This window comes from Scardinius erythrophthalmus (genome assembly GCF_964197995.2).
Source record: "Scardinius erythrophthalmus genome assembly, chromosome: 2".
Lineage (NCBI taxonomy): Eukaryota > Metazoa > Chordata > Actinopteri > Cypriniformes > Leuciscidae > Scardinius > Scardinius erythrophthalmus.
The window spans coordinates 10,674,571-10,690,726 of record NC_138222.1 but is presented as its reverse complement, the minus strand read 5'-3'; the positions used below and the strand labels follow the sequence as shown (position 1 = coordinate 10,690,726).

The 16,156-nt window shown below is 36.5% G+C and overlaps 1 protein-coding gene across 1 annotated transcript in view; it reads right to left on the bottom strand.

The window, feature by feature from the left end:
• Positions 1–1,956: 1,956 nt before the first annotated feature.
• The window catches only part of smchd1 (structural maintenance of chromosomes flexible hinge domain containing 1), a 55,653-nt gene continuing 41,453 nt past the window's right edge, over positions 1,957–16,156 (bottom strand). The window contains exons 40-49 of the mRNA XM_081393853.1: positions 15,670–15,789; positions 15,132–15,217; positions 14,884–15,006; positions 13,395–13,576; positions 12,407–12,516; positions 10,779–10,849; positions 10,523–10,697; positions 9,681–9,839; positions 8,230–8,328; positions 1,957–2,944 (exon numbers count right to left, since the gene is read on the bottom strand). Coding sequence (XP_081249979.1) covers positions 2,937–2,944; positions 8,230–8,328; positions 9,681–9,839; positions 10,523–10,697; positions 10,779–10,849; positions 12,407–12,516; positions 13,395–13,576; positions 14,884–15,006; positions 15,132–15,217; positions 15,670–15,789 — 1,133 coding nt within the window. The 3' untranslated portion in view covers positions 1,957–2,936. The remainder of the gene's footprint in view (positions 2,945–8,229; positions 8,329–9,680; positions 9,840–10,522; positions 10,698–10,778; positions 10,850–12,406; positions 12,517–13,394; positions 13,577–14,883; positions 15,007–15,131; positions 15,218–15,669; positions 15,790–16,156) is intronic.

Here is a 16,156-nt window from a genome sequence, read left to right as displayed (position 1 = left end):
AAATATACAAAACATTTATTTTTGTGAGTGAATAAAGCACAATCGCGAACATAATTGGACAATTTTTAAAGGCGATTTTCTCAATGTTTCAGTTTTTTTGCACCCTCAGATTTTCAAATAGTTGTTTTTATTCAGCTTTCAGATGATGTATAAATCTCAATTTAAATGTTTCTTTACCCATGTGACTGGTTTTGTGGTCCATGGTCACATATAGTATGGAAGTAGGCATATTCTGACACAGCATCAGTCCACTTTTACTAGTACAGAATAAGGCAGTTGCTAATAAGTGGCTAAATGGGACTAAAGATGTTGTCGGGGACATTAAACATCACACTGAACAAGTAAACTCGTCTACTTACTGGTTCACTTTCACAGCCTCATTGTGTTTGTGATTGCGGGGCTCTTAATATTGTACTAGGCCTAACTCATGCTTCCAGGGAAAATGTTTTATAAATACTGAAAGAGTTGTCGGAAGAGTCATGCGACTGCAGTAAAGCCTACATTTAGCTTCTTTGAGAATCAAACGTCTGTTGATCAAAGCCAATAGAAAAAGCTACAGAAGCCAATAAAAAATCCTATTGTTTTTTTTACCAAGGGAACCAACCCAATGCTGGGTTGGCCTATAAGAACTCATCATCCCTACAACACTCTATAGACATTATAGACATGGCTGGGAATCCACAGGAGCTCTGGGAGAACAGGATGGACTCGAACAGCGGTTAAGGTTACAAACTCCGGGCTCAGAGTGTCTAGCAGGAGTAGCAACAGCGGCAGTAGTGTTTGATCAGTCTGGGACCACTGGCATGGACACTAGGGTGAGTTCTGTGCCTCATATTGATCCATGTAGTATACCAGCTATAAACTGTCGTTTTTGTGGTGGCCCGTCAGTGATAGCGGACGAAAGTCAACAAAGACAGAGTAGCCTACCGTGACAGCCAAAAGACTTGCAATAAATCACGCAATGTTGAAACAGAGGAAGTCAAGACTCTTTCAAACTGTTAATCATGCTAGAATCATCTGGAACTCTGAAACTAAACCCAAAGGAATATTGGGAGGACATATAAGTAGCATATTGCCAAAAATAGGCCAGATACAGAATTTGCTTATTAAATTTGGATTTTTTTTGTGGATATCTGAGACTTGGTTGAATCATAATGTTCCTACTGACTTAATTAACATACCAGAATTTACTTGCTATAGGAGAGATAGGGCCAAAGGAAGGGGAGGGGGTGTTTTAATTTATAGTAGGGAGCATTTTAAATGTTTAGAACTTGAATTGAACGTGAACATGGAGTGCTTGGGATTGAATGTAATTCTTTCTCCAAACATGAAATTTAACATAGTTGTGCTTTATAATCCTCCATGTCACGATGTAAATTTCTACAATGAACTGAAGAATCTTCTTTTTCTTGTTGACAATTATCTAGGTACATAAATGACCTATCAAAATGCTGTCTGGTTGTCAACTGTCAGATGTATGCTAATGACACTGTGGTCCAGGTTTCCACTAAAACAACCTGACAACTTGACAAAAGGCATTACAGAATATCTCTAAATGGCTCGAGTTATCTCATTTATCTCTTAATGTTAAGAAAACAGTTTCCATGCGTTTCTCCATGAAATAGGCCTGTATATATTTGAGGTGCAGATCGAAAACGAAGTAATAGAAGCAGTGAATGAAGTACCTTGGGATTATTCTGGATAAAAATTTCAAATTTGATAATCATCTCAAGTACATCTGCAAGAAGGTCAAACCAAACATAAATTGTTTTCGGGATTTTTCATGTCACTCTGCAAAACTATACATGCATGCAATGATATTTTCACATCTAACATATTGCGTCACATCATGGTCACAAGCCTGTCCAACTAAATTAAAACCTATTTTCTCAAATTTACAAACAGGCAATAAAAATTATGGACCGGATTAATAATAAAAAAAATAAAAAAAAAACTGGCTTTGACAGTTTTATTGATTTTAATTATCTCAAACTGTTTTTTAAATGTCTAAATAATCATGTTTCTCCACTGTTTTCTAAATTAGTCAGTAGGCGTCAAAGTTCTCACAGGGCGAACACACGAGCCACTATCAGAGGTGACTGTCTTGTCCCAAAGTACAAGACCTCTTTTGGTCAGTCTGCTTTCTCTGCAAAGGGGCCAAAACTCTGGAATGCTTTACCTACTAATTTAAAACTAGAGACCGACAGCAATGCTTTTAACAGAGGATTTAAACAATGGCTAAAAACAAAACAACAGCGCTCGCATGAAGATATTTTCTGATTATGATGTCCAGCTTTTGCTTTATAACTTATGTATGTAAATAATTTGAATATGTTATTTTTATTTATTTTTTTGCATCTGTAATCAAATGGCATAATTTCTTTATCCTTTTTTGTTAGTATTGTTATTATTACTTTTGTTATCAGTATTATTATTGTATTTTCTTTCTAAAAGCCTCCCGTGGACAGGTGTTGAAAATTAGCATGTGTGCTAAAACACCCAAGCAAATACATATGGTTCGTCCAATATAATTGTAATGTCCATGTCAAAAAAATAATAATTTAAATTAAATAGAGCATACATTGAAATGCTAGTGTACACTGTGTGTGTGTGTGTGTGTGTGTGCAAAAACCAAAGTATACATTGGGCTTTACAGTCACAGGAAAGAGATGGCTTTAGTAAAAGTGTGATTGCTGGAAGGTCTGTTGAATAAAAAAAGGATGACAGGACCTGATGTTACTGAAAAATCTTTTTTTTTTCTCAAAGAATGATACAAAATATATTAACATTTTTTTGCTTTCTGCTTAAATCCTGAATTTAAAACAATGTGTAAAGAGTGTAAAGTAAAAAAAAAAAGGATTTACAAAGAACACTAAACAATCTTTGATACTCTGAATAAACTCAAAAAGCATTGCTTCAGCTGTCAGCTCGTTGCATCATGAATCTGCAGGGGGAAAACAACAACAAACTATTAACTTCAGTGAAAAAGCAACAGACAAGACAAAAAAATAAATAAATATTACACCAATTTCACACAATTCGTTTGTAGTACATGAGGTACGGAAGCAACCATTGTGCTTTCACACAAGAAGAGTTTGCAGTAACTAATTTATTTCGGCTTCTGAAACAATAAAAAGAAAATTGGGTCAAAACGAAATTCGGTTGGAGTTAGAAACAACTTGACAAAGCAAACTTTGTGGAAAAGTTTGGCTGGTAAACCCCTTCAAACTACAATTTGCCCATGATAATTACATAATAAGTAGGTGTGGCTCTGAAGCTCCGCCTTCTTTGACATAGAAATCTTTGATTAATTTCTTCTGTTCAGTCAAGGTCAAGTTTAGACAGAAGTAAAAACCTGAACACACTGGAGAGCTGCATTGTAGTATAGAATTAAGCTCTAATTCTTATTGAAAGTGATACTGACTTTTTTTTCCCCATGTTTAAAACTGTAAAGCTGCTTGCCTTAAACAATCCATTGTATAAAGTGCTATATAAATAAATGTGACATGACTTGATATCCACATCACTATGATCAGATGCTTTCTCAACTGCCATTTTCTCACTGCTGACATTTTTGTGTTTTTATTTTGTTTTTGAGAGGAGAGCATGCAGCACATATTTACATTATAGCAGTGTGGATGTGTTTTTTTAACCCCTTTTTTTGCGACAATAGTACCTAAATACACAAAAAAAAAAAAAAAAAAAAAAAAAAAAAAGGGACCAAAAATGAATTAACAATAAATTAATAGTATTTAGTGTTATAGAACCATGTAAAACTATAGTAATTAGCGCTGCGCAGGAGAGGAATCCTGTTCTGATCAATGCTGATGGTAGGATATAGTTAGAGGAGGTGTTAGATGATGAGGATGATGGCTCTGGACTTCATGGGAGGAGCTGATGGGGTGGAATGCCAGAAATCCTGTTGTTTATGGGGGCTGGGTGCGTGTGGCTTGATGTCGCTGATTTGTATCCGCTAACTCCAGATCTGAAGGTAACTGAGGATATAAATGTGTGCCCAGTTCTGGTTCCTAAGCCTATTAACTTTAGGCACTAAACTGAGGGCAAAATAGTAAATCCCATCGTCTCGTCCCGGTACACGTGGTTAAGTTGCGGTTGTGGCGTGGGTTATAGTAGCTGTTTGTCTGCTGGACTTGGTGATATAACTCTGCTCCTTTTCTGTCTCTGTCAACCTTTAGACATTAGTGCCGGCGCTCTGGGATGTTTGATGGGGGTATCTGCTATTTGTGCAGATAATGGAGGAATGGAGGTGGTGTGGGAGTAGAAGATATTTGACCTTCTGGTGTTAGTGTTGCATGCTTCTTTACAACAGTAAGGGGACTGTATGGTCAACTTAAATGGCATAATTCTGGTTCCACATCATGGAGTCGTTCTCATGTCCAGTGGTCGGTCTCTCTCTCTCTCTCTCTATATATATACAACATACATACACTACTGGTCAAAAGTTTTAGATCTGTACGTTTTTTTTTATGTTTTTAAAAGAAGTCTCTTCTGCTCACCAAGGCTGCATTTATTTGATAAAAAAAACAATAAAAAAAAGTAATATTGTGAAATATTATGACAATTTAAACTGACTGTTTTCTATTTTAATATATTTTAAAACGTAATTTATTCCTCAGATGAAACTTTCTATTCATCATAGCATCATGAAATAAAAATGTAAAAAACTGTTTTCAACGTTGATAATAATCATAAATGTTTCTTGAGCATCAAATCATCATATTAGAATGATTTCTGAAGGATCATGCGACACTGAAGACTGGATAAATGATGCTGAAAATTCAGCTTTGATAACAGGAATAAATTACACTTTACTATATATTCACATAGAAAACACCTGTTTAAAATTGTAATAATATTTCACAATATTACTGTTTTTGTTTGTATTTTTAATCAAATAAATGCAGCATTGGTGAGCAGAAGATATTTCTTTTAAAAACATAAAAAATCTTACCGATCTAAAACTTTTGACCGGTAGTGTATATATATTTAAATTCCACAATAGAGATGACATTTTTGATCATAGACTGTCTTGGGCAAAGATGGTTGTCGAGTGGACCTTTGGCATTCAACCATCCAGATGGAGAGTGTTGTTGAGTACTGAATGCTGTCTCTGTGGTCACTGCAGTATGCATCCTATAATCACAATAACATCCTAAATCCTTCTGAGAACCAAAAGTGTCTGGATGAGATGGAAGAAAGAAAGAGGAAGAGTCCTACCACATGTGATGCAAAGAGGCCTACAGTATGATGTGCGAAAGATGCTTTGCACATTTTCAGCTCCCCTGAAGGGCGAGTGTCCAGGCAAGACCACATGGTCTAAGACTTACTACCAACCTACTATACTACTTACTACCAACTACCATAAAACAATGTTGAATCTACAGGACTTTTTGAATTGTAAATAGCTTTGCTTTGTTGTAAAAAAAAAAAAAAAAAAAAATGTATCTGTGGAAAATCTTACAAAGAGAATAAACACAGCCTAATTGAATCACTTCTTGTATCATTCTTCCATTCCCCTGCCACTTCCAGGACTGGGTTGTGGTGTCAGCAGGCTAAGTACCCCCCACATGCCCTTTTCCCTGGCAACTTCCCCCAGCTCCCCCTGAAGGATCCCAAGGAGTTCCCAAGCCAGCCGAGATATATAATCCCTCCAGCACATTCTAAATCTGCCTCTGGGTCTCTTGCTAGATGGACTTGCCCAGAACACCTACACCTGGAATATCACAGACAAGGGACAGCCATGGTGGAGTCCAACACTCACTGGGAACATGCTTAACTTTCTACCGAGAATGTTGATACAGCTCTTGCACTGGTTGTATAGGGACTGGAATGACATGCATAAGCGGCACCGGTACCCCATAAACTAATAGTGTCCTGGTACCCCATAAACTAATAGTGTCCTGGTACCCCATAAACCAATAGTGTCCCACACAAAACAAAACACCCCTAGGAACATTGTCATAAGCCTTTTTCAAATCCACAAAACACATGTAGTCTAGATAAGCAAACTCCCATGCCCACTCCAGGATGTTTGCCAGGGTAAAAAGCTAGTCCACTGTTTCACATACAGGAGGGAATCTGATTTGTTACTCCTCCAGGCGAGGTTTGACAACTGGACGGATTCTTCTTTCCAGTATTCTGGCATAGGTTTTCCTACCCTTGGTAGGCTGAGAAGTGTGATCTCTTGATAATTGGAACACCCTCCAGTCCAATTTTTTAAATAAATATGGGAACCACCACACCCATCTGCCAATAGCCAGGTGCTGTCCATGATTCCCATGCAATGTTAAACAGGCATGTCAGCCAAGACAACCTGACCACATCCAGGTCATTCAGTATCTCAGAACAAATCTAGTCCACTTTCTAGTCCAGTTTTTGCCTACCCTTATGCTGAGTTCACATTGCACCTTTTTCAAAGTCATCAGATCACTGTTGTTTTCACACTGCAAGACTATCTGGGGTAGCATTCAGTTGCTGTGTGCACGATCCAACTTGCAACGTCGACAGGAGGTTACACACTGCATGACTTTACAATAGGAAGAATCGCCAACAACTCTGTCTGGTCCGCAAACTAGGTTTCACAACCAAAATGATTGCGATCCAAATTGTCTGTGAGCTGATTTTCAGCGAAAAGGAGAAAAAGGAAAAAGGATTATTGAGGAGGAAATGGTTGGGGAGACGCAGGGAGCAAGGATTGTGTGTTCTACACAGAGAGTTGGAGGTAAATAAATAATTTTGCAATGTGCTGCTGGTCAAATAAATGTTTGTACATTTTTCTGTTTGATATAATTGTAAAACTGTGTATGCTAATTAATTCTGATATTCTGGTCTATAACTCCTCCCCGAACTTCCCGCTACCCTGTATTGCTTTCTTATTGGCTGTAGGTCATCGCCGATGTAATTTTCATTCAGAACACATTTCCCACAGCAGAATTTTGAATCACAGACAGGTCCAGATTATTTAGCGTGCCAAATATCTCACGGGCATCAGCAACGCATTGTCAATTCTCTCAGAACTCAGATTTGATAATGCACGGATTTGCCTCCGATTTCGGCATTTGTGGGCCTTTTTGAGGCCAACCAAAACTCCTTCTCCATGGCTCCTCTGAATCCTTTTTTTTTTTTGCTTCCAGGACCACTGTGGCTGCAGTCTTTATAGCTTGGTGGCAGTGTATAAACATATATATTCAGAAAATGACATGGTGAAGGGTGGAAGGAATTTAAAGGGGTCCTATAATGCCCCTTTTTACAACATGTAAAATAAGTCTCTAATTTCCCCTGAGTGTGTGTGTTAAGTTTTAGCTCAAAATACCCCAACGTGCCGTTTTTGTGAGTGTCCCTTTAAATGCAAATTAGCTGCTGCTCCCGGCACAGAGGGCGGAGATTCAAGATCGCGTGTGGTAGCAGCTCCAATTACCTCACACACTTTTAGCCTTTTCGGACAAAGATGGAGAGATTCAAGAAGATGTGACATGTAGAATGCAACAGGACGTTTCTGAACGGATAGTTGATGATTTTTTGTACTGTAGCTGATGTGTAGTTAACTATCTTCAAGTCATTGATTAGCATATTCTGTCATGATAATCTATAAATCGCTCCATGAAGATAGAACAGTGTTGCGTTTTCCCAGGGGAGAGGTTTATTTCAATTTTAGGGTTTGTGATGTCACTAACACGGGAAGAAGCTTGTTGTAGTCCCAACCAGCCATTTGTTGTAGTCCTTAAAAAGCAATTTCTTTAAAAGAAAATAACTCCATTCCTAAAATGTTCCATTCATTAATTTTATATAGATTTATATATTAAGTTGCTCAGGCAAGTGGCAAAACATTCAAACATGGTTCTTCTCTTACGTGAAAATGTAGTATCACAAACTTTTTAAATTAAAACTTACCAACCAGGCAAACTGCCTCCCATGCTTTTTTCTTGACAAATTTTTGTAAAAGAAATACTGCAGGTCATAAATTTTAAAAAAATTCCACTTCCAGATTCAGACTAGTGTCATTCATGTCGCCTTGTTTCTTAGGGAATAAATAGTGTATTGTATTTCACGAGGAAAAAAACATTATATAGAAGCCGTGGATCAACTGCACACTGCAAACGCATCTTATGTAAAAAGCACAATGAGCGTGCAGCTTCTGCACCACAAAGTACTGCAAACACATCATGTGTGAAACAGGAGAGCAAACACTTCAGATGACCATTGATTTACCCAGCTTGCAAGGTTTGCGACGGGTCCGTTTAGGAGGGACTGAGGACTCAGCCGTTTCAGGCTCAAGGCTTCGTTTCACTCTTTTTTGAGGAGTTCTGGCTGCAAACACACATACATACACATTTCAGTCAACATTTGTCAGAATTCACCAATTATAGAAATTATTGAGTACGTAGAAGTTAAAGGAATCATTCCTATCCCCATTTGAAGGAATATGTTTTGCCATTGCTAAGGCACAAAAAGCATCAAATTAGCTGAAAGTTCACACACTTACAAATACATTGCATTCAGAAAGTATTCAGACCCCTAAATTTTTTCAGTTTGAAATTTGCAGCCTTATGCTAAAATACACATGAACAACACATTTTTCACACTTTTAATCTATTTTATACAACACAAAAAAACAAAAGCAAATCATCAAAAGTCTGGTTTTGCGTTCAGTAAAGTATTCAGATCCCTTCATTTGTTTTTACATTTTGGCATGTTGCAGCCTTATCTAGTCAACAAAAGTAGAAATGTCCATCCAGCCACATCCAGTTAAGGGTCTGGGCTAATGTTGAGATCCCCTTCCAAATCACTGTGATATTGGCCAATAAACTTAACCCCAAGTTTGCAGAGTCAGACTTTTTCTTAAACCTGAATTAAATTATTTCATATAATAATAGACTGTTGTACTAAGGCTGTAGTTTCTTCATGTAAACTCTCTAGGGCTGTCACTTTACGTTCGAAAATCGATTGCACAATCGATCGGACCAACCAAGACAAGTTTCGGAAACGAAAATAGGGAATCGATTTTAATGGTCTTTTCTCGGAGCGCGTCCAGCTCGTCACGATACGCCCGCAGCGAACGCGCGTCACACAGCAACTCTGACAAACACACATAACAGCAAACTATACTTCTGCATAATGTGTCTCTTTTTACTACAAAAATGTGAATTCTGCCAGTATTCAGACAGTCTCATACATACAGATACAGATTCGGGCTACGGTCAACAATCGCCTACGTAGGCGAAATTTGTTTGACATTTCTAACTGTAAACACAGGCATGTTGAAGACTGCAGTAATGTTTTTCATTGATGTTATGGCAGTCCACTCTTCTTATTGTTTTTCGAGAATGTTGCACTCCTGTTTGTCATTGTGCTCGAAACTTCACGGCAATAAATCAACAGGAATATTGCTTGTGCGCGTCTCAAGCGCCCTCTTTACGTTCGTCCTAATGCCTGTTAGTTGTCCGTGGATTTGCCCATATTTGGCGTTTAAAATGGAAACGTCTTTAGACATGGAAAATCGATTTAACAATCGATTCAATAAACACTTATGTCTCAAAAATCGAACAGGATTTTTTCACAAAAGTGACAGCTCTAAAACTCTCAATACTTAAGTATACAGTACTGCATTACAAGCATGCTGTGCATGAGAAATACCAATCTACAATGGTAAAAACACATACCAAGGGTTTGCTCAAGTTCTCTTAAGTCTTCCTCTTGCTGCTTGAGCTTTTGTCGTTTCTGTTTCATCTGAGGACTCTGCAGGTACTTAAAATGATTGTTATATTCGCACTGAACATCAGAGGCCTTCTGCATTGCACCACTGTACTGCTGTAATAACTCTGTAAATGAACATTCAAATATAAGAGACAGAGATTACATACAGTTTTCATCCATTTATATGAGGAGACACATCATCTTCTCTCACATTAGCATTTTTTATGACAAGACACCACAGGTGAATAGGCTATTATGATTTTCTGAAATGTTATGTTTAAATGAGTAAAGTATGCATCATCTAATTAAATTAAAATCCAGAACTAAAATCTGAACATAGAATAATTATTTTCATTTTCTTGTCATATTAGAGATAAAGGTTTTCACACAGGGGATTTTGAATATCTCTCTTTATCAATTATGGAAATTTTAGCACATCAAACAACTTGAGGGCGAGTAAATGATGACAGAATTTTCATTTTTAAGTGAACTATTCCTTTAAATATGCATTTCGGATATTTTCTTTCCACTAGTCTGAAATAAGATGTATTATGGAAGCAAAATAGCCCCAAATCTCTAAACTGACCAGTTAATGAAAAAACTGTGGTTTTGCCTATAGTGTCTTGCCTTAAGTACCATAAGAATAATATATGCATTCCAACATTATACTGAAGCAATACAATAATGATTAACACAACTTTTGTTTTTGGTTAACTGTTACGTTCAATATGAGTGAGAAATATACTAAGTACAGTAAAACAAAATCTAATTTCTTCCACTGCACCAAAAGAGAAAGTATGTTAGTTACCTATCTGAAGGCATGTATGGTTGTACTCTTTGGGAAATGGTGCTCCGAAGACTTGCCCTCGAAGTTTCTCGATGGGTGGAGCCTTGTTCTGCACACCACCAAACTTCCCGTTGCTGCGTATCCGCTCCCCTTGACGCGTTAGGAGCGTGGGGCACTGCATCTTATTTTGAACCACCTACCACATATTCACGTTTATACACACTGTGGTAAATATTTGAAGATTCTTCAACACAAACACATACACTCAGTCTCTTACCCCCCGACGATAGTGATTAGCAGAATCCAAATCATCAATCAATATGGTGTCTCCAAGAAAGGTTGTAAAAACTGAAAAGAGTCAGAACACATCAATAGCTTCATTATTTGATTATGTTTGCCTGATCATATTTACAAGTTTTAAAAATAATGCATGCCAACATTTACAGGCTGCCAAATATTTTAGGCAAATATGATTGCTCAATCCACAATACACACACATGCGCACACCATTAGATCATTTGATACTGCCAATATAGCCTCTACGCCAAGACACTTAGCTGTGAAGAAAGATTGCAAATAAGAAAATTCCATTACATCATTCTATGACATTAATATGGCAGTATTCTGGAAAGATTTAAGAAAGTGCAATGTTCATGCATACAAAACTATACAAACTAAGTTAAGACACCAAATAGAATGCATGCTGGGAGAGGGAGGTGTTAGAGTATGTTTTCATACTCAAACTCGTATTCATGCTCTCAAACTCCAAATACCCATTCAACCAGGTCATTCATGCTCTCATTATTTTCCCTCAAATGTGAATGAATCTATTAATTTGTTAATCATGGGTTATTTTCTGGAAAATCTGTTTTGCATCCCTGTAGTGAAAATTCATCATGATATTTTTCATCAGTATAACCAGGATCCCAAATTAATACCTAGTGAGCACTAAATGAGAGTGAAAATGGGCTTTGGTTAGTAAATAAGACAGATGGAATTGTTTTGGAAGTGCAGCAGGGGTGTCAGGGTATGACAGTTACCATACTTTGGTTGCCAAGTAAATGCCAAAATATTGATTATAAATAAGAGAATTATGTTTTAAATGATTACATTAGTTGTGAATTAAATCATTTTAATTATTAACAGAAGTAAATAAAGAACAATATATTGAGTTAAAAAGCCTATAACAACTATTAATAACTAGTTCACGTGTGAACTGTCATTCTGGCTGTCAACTATCAACCAGGGCACAACACAGATAACAGTACACAAATACTTTCTGGAGAATTTATAGGGCTTGTGTTGTGTGTTTTTTAATCTTATTTTCTCATGTGTACTTTTTGTGCTCTCTTCCGCACACTGCGGCAATCATAAACTCTACATAATTGTAAACAGGAGATCAGAGGCTAAGGTCAAGATTTTTGCTAAATAACACTTTACGGTGCGTTTCTGAACAAACCCTATAATGTGCATTCAAAACATTTGCCATATACAGCATGAGTTGCATGACATTATTTTTTGTCATTCTATTTTTAAGCTTGAAGGTCATCATTCACTGCCATTAAATGGATGAGCAGCGCATTTTTCAAAATTTCTTTTGTTTTCTGAAAAAGACAGGTCATATGGCTTTAGAACAACATTAAAAACTCAAGTAAAAGTGGGGATCAAAGACATTGTGCAGTTTTTTATTGGTGTATTTATTCATTTTATGTTTTTTTTTTAAACTAACTGCTTTTATTGTAGAATCATAAGGTACTTAACTGTTATTTTTTATTCATTCATATATCAGCAGCCGCATATAATCTGCCATTTTATGTCTGAATCTGGCAGGAACGGAAAGTTCATTTTTGACTCTAAATCTAGCATTGTGTTGTATGCTGTTGTCAGTGAGTGTGAATGACTTGCCTTTATTGCAGCTTTCTACATGCTCAGGAAAAATTAGCAGATCTTTGACAAACACAGGATTTCCAATTGGACGGAAGAGAGACGAGCCATTCCTGATGTGAGGCAATTGCCTAAGACACATGAAAAAAAAAAAAGCATACAAAAAGCAAATCGATATTGTTAATCCAGCCCTAGCATTGGTTGTTTAAATTTCAGAGCAGCAAATCAGCATTTTATAAATATTCCAAACTTTTGACCAGTAATGTATATGTAATGAATCACTTCTATCATTCAAAACTAGGGTTGCCGGTTAGTCGGTTCGGTTAGTCGCAGAAATAAAACTTCCACAGGAATTGGCGAAGCCACGCAGTCCTTGACGGACAGATCGTTAACACAGCTGGTCCATATGGTAATTATGTAGGGCAGGAAATCCAAACGTTCACCTATCATTCATCAACCTTAAATATGGCATATCATTTGAGGCATGCAAGTATTAGCCTAACATTATTAACTTTACATGGCCGTTCGCTCAAACATTAACTTTAACCTAGATAAATGTGTGCCATTATTTAGCACATATCTGAGTGTTCGTGTGGAGTGTGGAAGCTAAATTAGTACTGCGCTTGCTTCATGCCTAACTTAATGAGCCTTCCTCTCTAAAGGCACATCCACTATACTGTGGAGATGACGAGTCGGCATCGTCAACTTCATCTTTGCAGCCGACATTTACTCAGAAAACTCAAGTTTATTAATGAATTGTTAAAATATTCAGTCAGTTTCCTAGCTGTTTTTTCCAACACATTCATTTTTATAATAAAAAAATTGGTTATTTCGTGGAGCCTTTCTTAAACACGTCTACTCTCTTCTCAGCTCCATAGTGCCTTCCAACACATTTATAATCATTACTTTTGTCAGTGCATTAAAATTCCTTCTCAGCCCTACTAAAAAACACTAAGTATCTGGAAATATTTGGATATTTGAAAATGTACAGTATTGTATGTATGCATACCTGTCATTTGGTCTCCAGAAGACGGTCTCGAGGGGTAAGACTTGTTGTCGTCCTTGTGTATCATCATAGATTTTCTTGGCAGCAGATGTTGTTTCAGTAACCACACAGTCCATGTCACCAAGGATATGCCAAGAGATCACCTTCGCTGCATCATCATCCTCCACCTGTGCCAGATGAGCTACCTACAAAATAATTACACAAACATCATCACATGAACTAAAATGTCTTTGACAGGTTGATCCAGTGGCTCTCAACTTTTTTGGATGAATGTCTGGGGCCAGATTTATTGGGAAACATTAGAAAAAAAATCTTATGGAGACGAACCGGTGTTAAAGTCCTGTAAATTAACTTTTTAATTAATTATATTTTTTATGTTTTGCTCGTGACTCGATATTGAAATTGCTATCATTTCTAAGTAAACATGAAGATTCATTAAACTCCCCGTAATTCATACCTTGATAGCACGCAAATATTTCTGCCCATTTTTGCTCTTGTGATTGTCAGCCTCTGCTTTTCCACTGCAGAATGAAGCCGTTGTGAGTGTATAACACGTCGAGCCATTACTTGTAGCTAATAAAAGTAAAATACTTCTTATTTTCTATAACTAAATTTTCTGATGTTAGTTTTTGACTTGGTGGTGCATTTTACAGCCCTTCATCAACACACAGCCCACCTCAGATTTGAATAAAATCACAAATCGTAAAAAACAGAACAACATATCTGTGCCTAAATTCTAAGTTCACCCCTGCCCTAGTCTAAGTCTAAAATACTGCTACTGTGATGCATGTGTTCTGGAGCTGTGACATGATCAAGTTGTACTGGAAAGAGAGACATAAAATTGTTCAGAGGACCTACTTAGCGAGAACATTTATTCTTCTGTTAATATGTGGTTGAATCAAATTGCTTTTTTCCTATCGGAGGTCTAATGATTTCTAGCATATTTGGTCCCCTCCTTGAACTACCAGTTGATGGATGATTGTATATGCCGCTATGAGACACCTGTACCACAGTTTTGATACTGTAAAACTATAAAAAAAATAAAAAAAAAATAAAAAAAGGTAGCATTTATTATTTTATTTATTAAGTGAAAATAAGATAAAAACCCTCATATTAAGAAGAGGTGTATAAATAAATGGAGAATAATCGCCAGTAACCAAGAGAACGGACAACGGAATAAAGTGCTTGAGAAAAATGTGTCATTGCTACACACAAGTATGGAAGCTCATTTCCACCACATACAGATTGATGTTTTGTCATAATTTTGACTTTGTTATAATTATGACTTATGTCTTATTTCAACTTTTTACGTCAGTAATGACTTAGTACGTCGTAATTAATTTTTTTATGTTATAATTATGCTTAACATATGTTAACAGGCCAGTGTTGATGTTTCAATAAGCATGAAACTTTTCCAAGACTCATTTCACCCTGCTGACTCCTGGATGTGCACTTGTGACGGGATCACATGATACAAAAATCAAACACATACCTTTCCCAGAACGTGCGGACTGCCTTTGAAAGGGTCAGAAATGCTACATTTCCGTCTAGGTTGATTCGCCATCTCGATCAAAATTGCTTTCTTGGCATTTATTACATTGTTTATTGCTGATACCTAGACAGATACGTAAACAAAAATCATCTATGATGATTGGAATAAAATGCATGCTTCTACACAGACCAAACAAAATTGAAACAGTATTTATGTTAGTGTTCATGTGTGTGCATGTCCAGACTCACAGTGGTTAGTTCTGAGATGTCTAAGCCACTTTTCATAAGCTCTGGTTTAAGTTCATGTAGTTTGTGGGATGCATCTCGCACCTGACCTGTAAAAAAAAAAAAAAAAAAATTAATAAATTATATATATATATATATGAGAGTCACACATGATCTTGATCCTAAATTAATGAATTAATAAAATAAATCAATTAATTAATGCATAAATGAATAAATAAATGCATTAATACATTAAAAAACAAACACACACACACGTATATATATGTGTGTGTATATATATTTTTTACATATTTATATACGTGTTTTTATGTATATGTGTGTGTGTGTGTGTGTGTGTGTGTGTGTGTGTGTGTGTGTGTGTGTGTGTGTGTGTGTGTGTGTGTGTGTGTGTGTGTATATATATATATATATATATATATATATATATATATATATATATATATAAAAAAGAGAATATGAATAAAATAAATGCATAACAGCATGAATGAATGAATGAATGAATGAATGAATGAATGAACGAATGAATGAATGAATTGCCTACACTCAAGTTCAGATTTCAGTTGTTCATTGGTCTCAAAGAAGTCCCGGAACATCAAAACGGTTTTGGAAAGGTGATCTTTCTTCTTGCTGAGATTCGCAATGACTTCCTGATATTCTGCATCTGGAATAGATCAAAATATAATTTGTAGTAAGAATTTAACAGTTGTAGTTTCCCAAAATTGTGACTTTATGGTGGCATTTACAGGTGTTCAACTCGTAAATCCAATCACTCCAACAAGACTTCACATCATAATGGGTAGCACAGCACATAGTAAAATCTCATTGGTATGAAATTCAAGTCCAATTTATTTGCACACCGCTTTTAACAATACACATTGTTTCAAAGCAGCTTTACAGAAAATCATGAAGCTTGCGTTTATAAAATCTTAATATTATCTTCTAGGGCTTGCACAGACTAGTGAGTAGTCGAGAGATCGACTACTTCAACCACTATTCGGCGCTGTCGGAAACAATCGTCTACGAGCGCC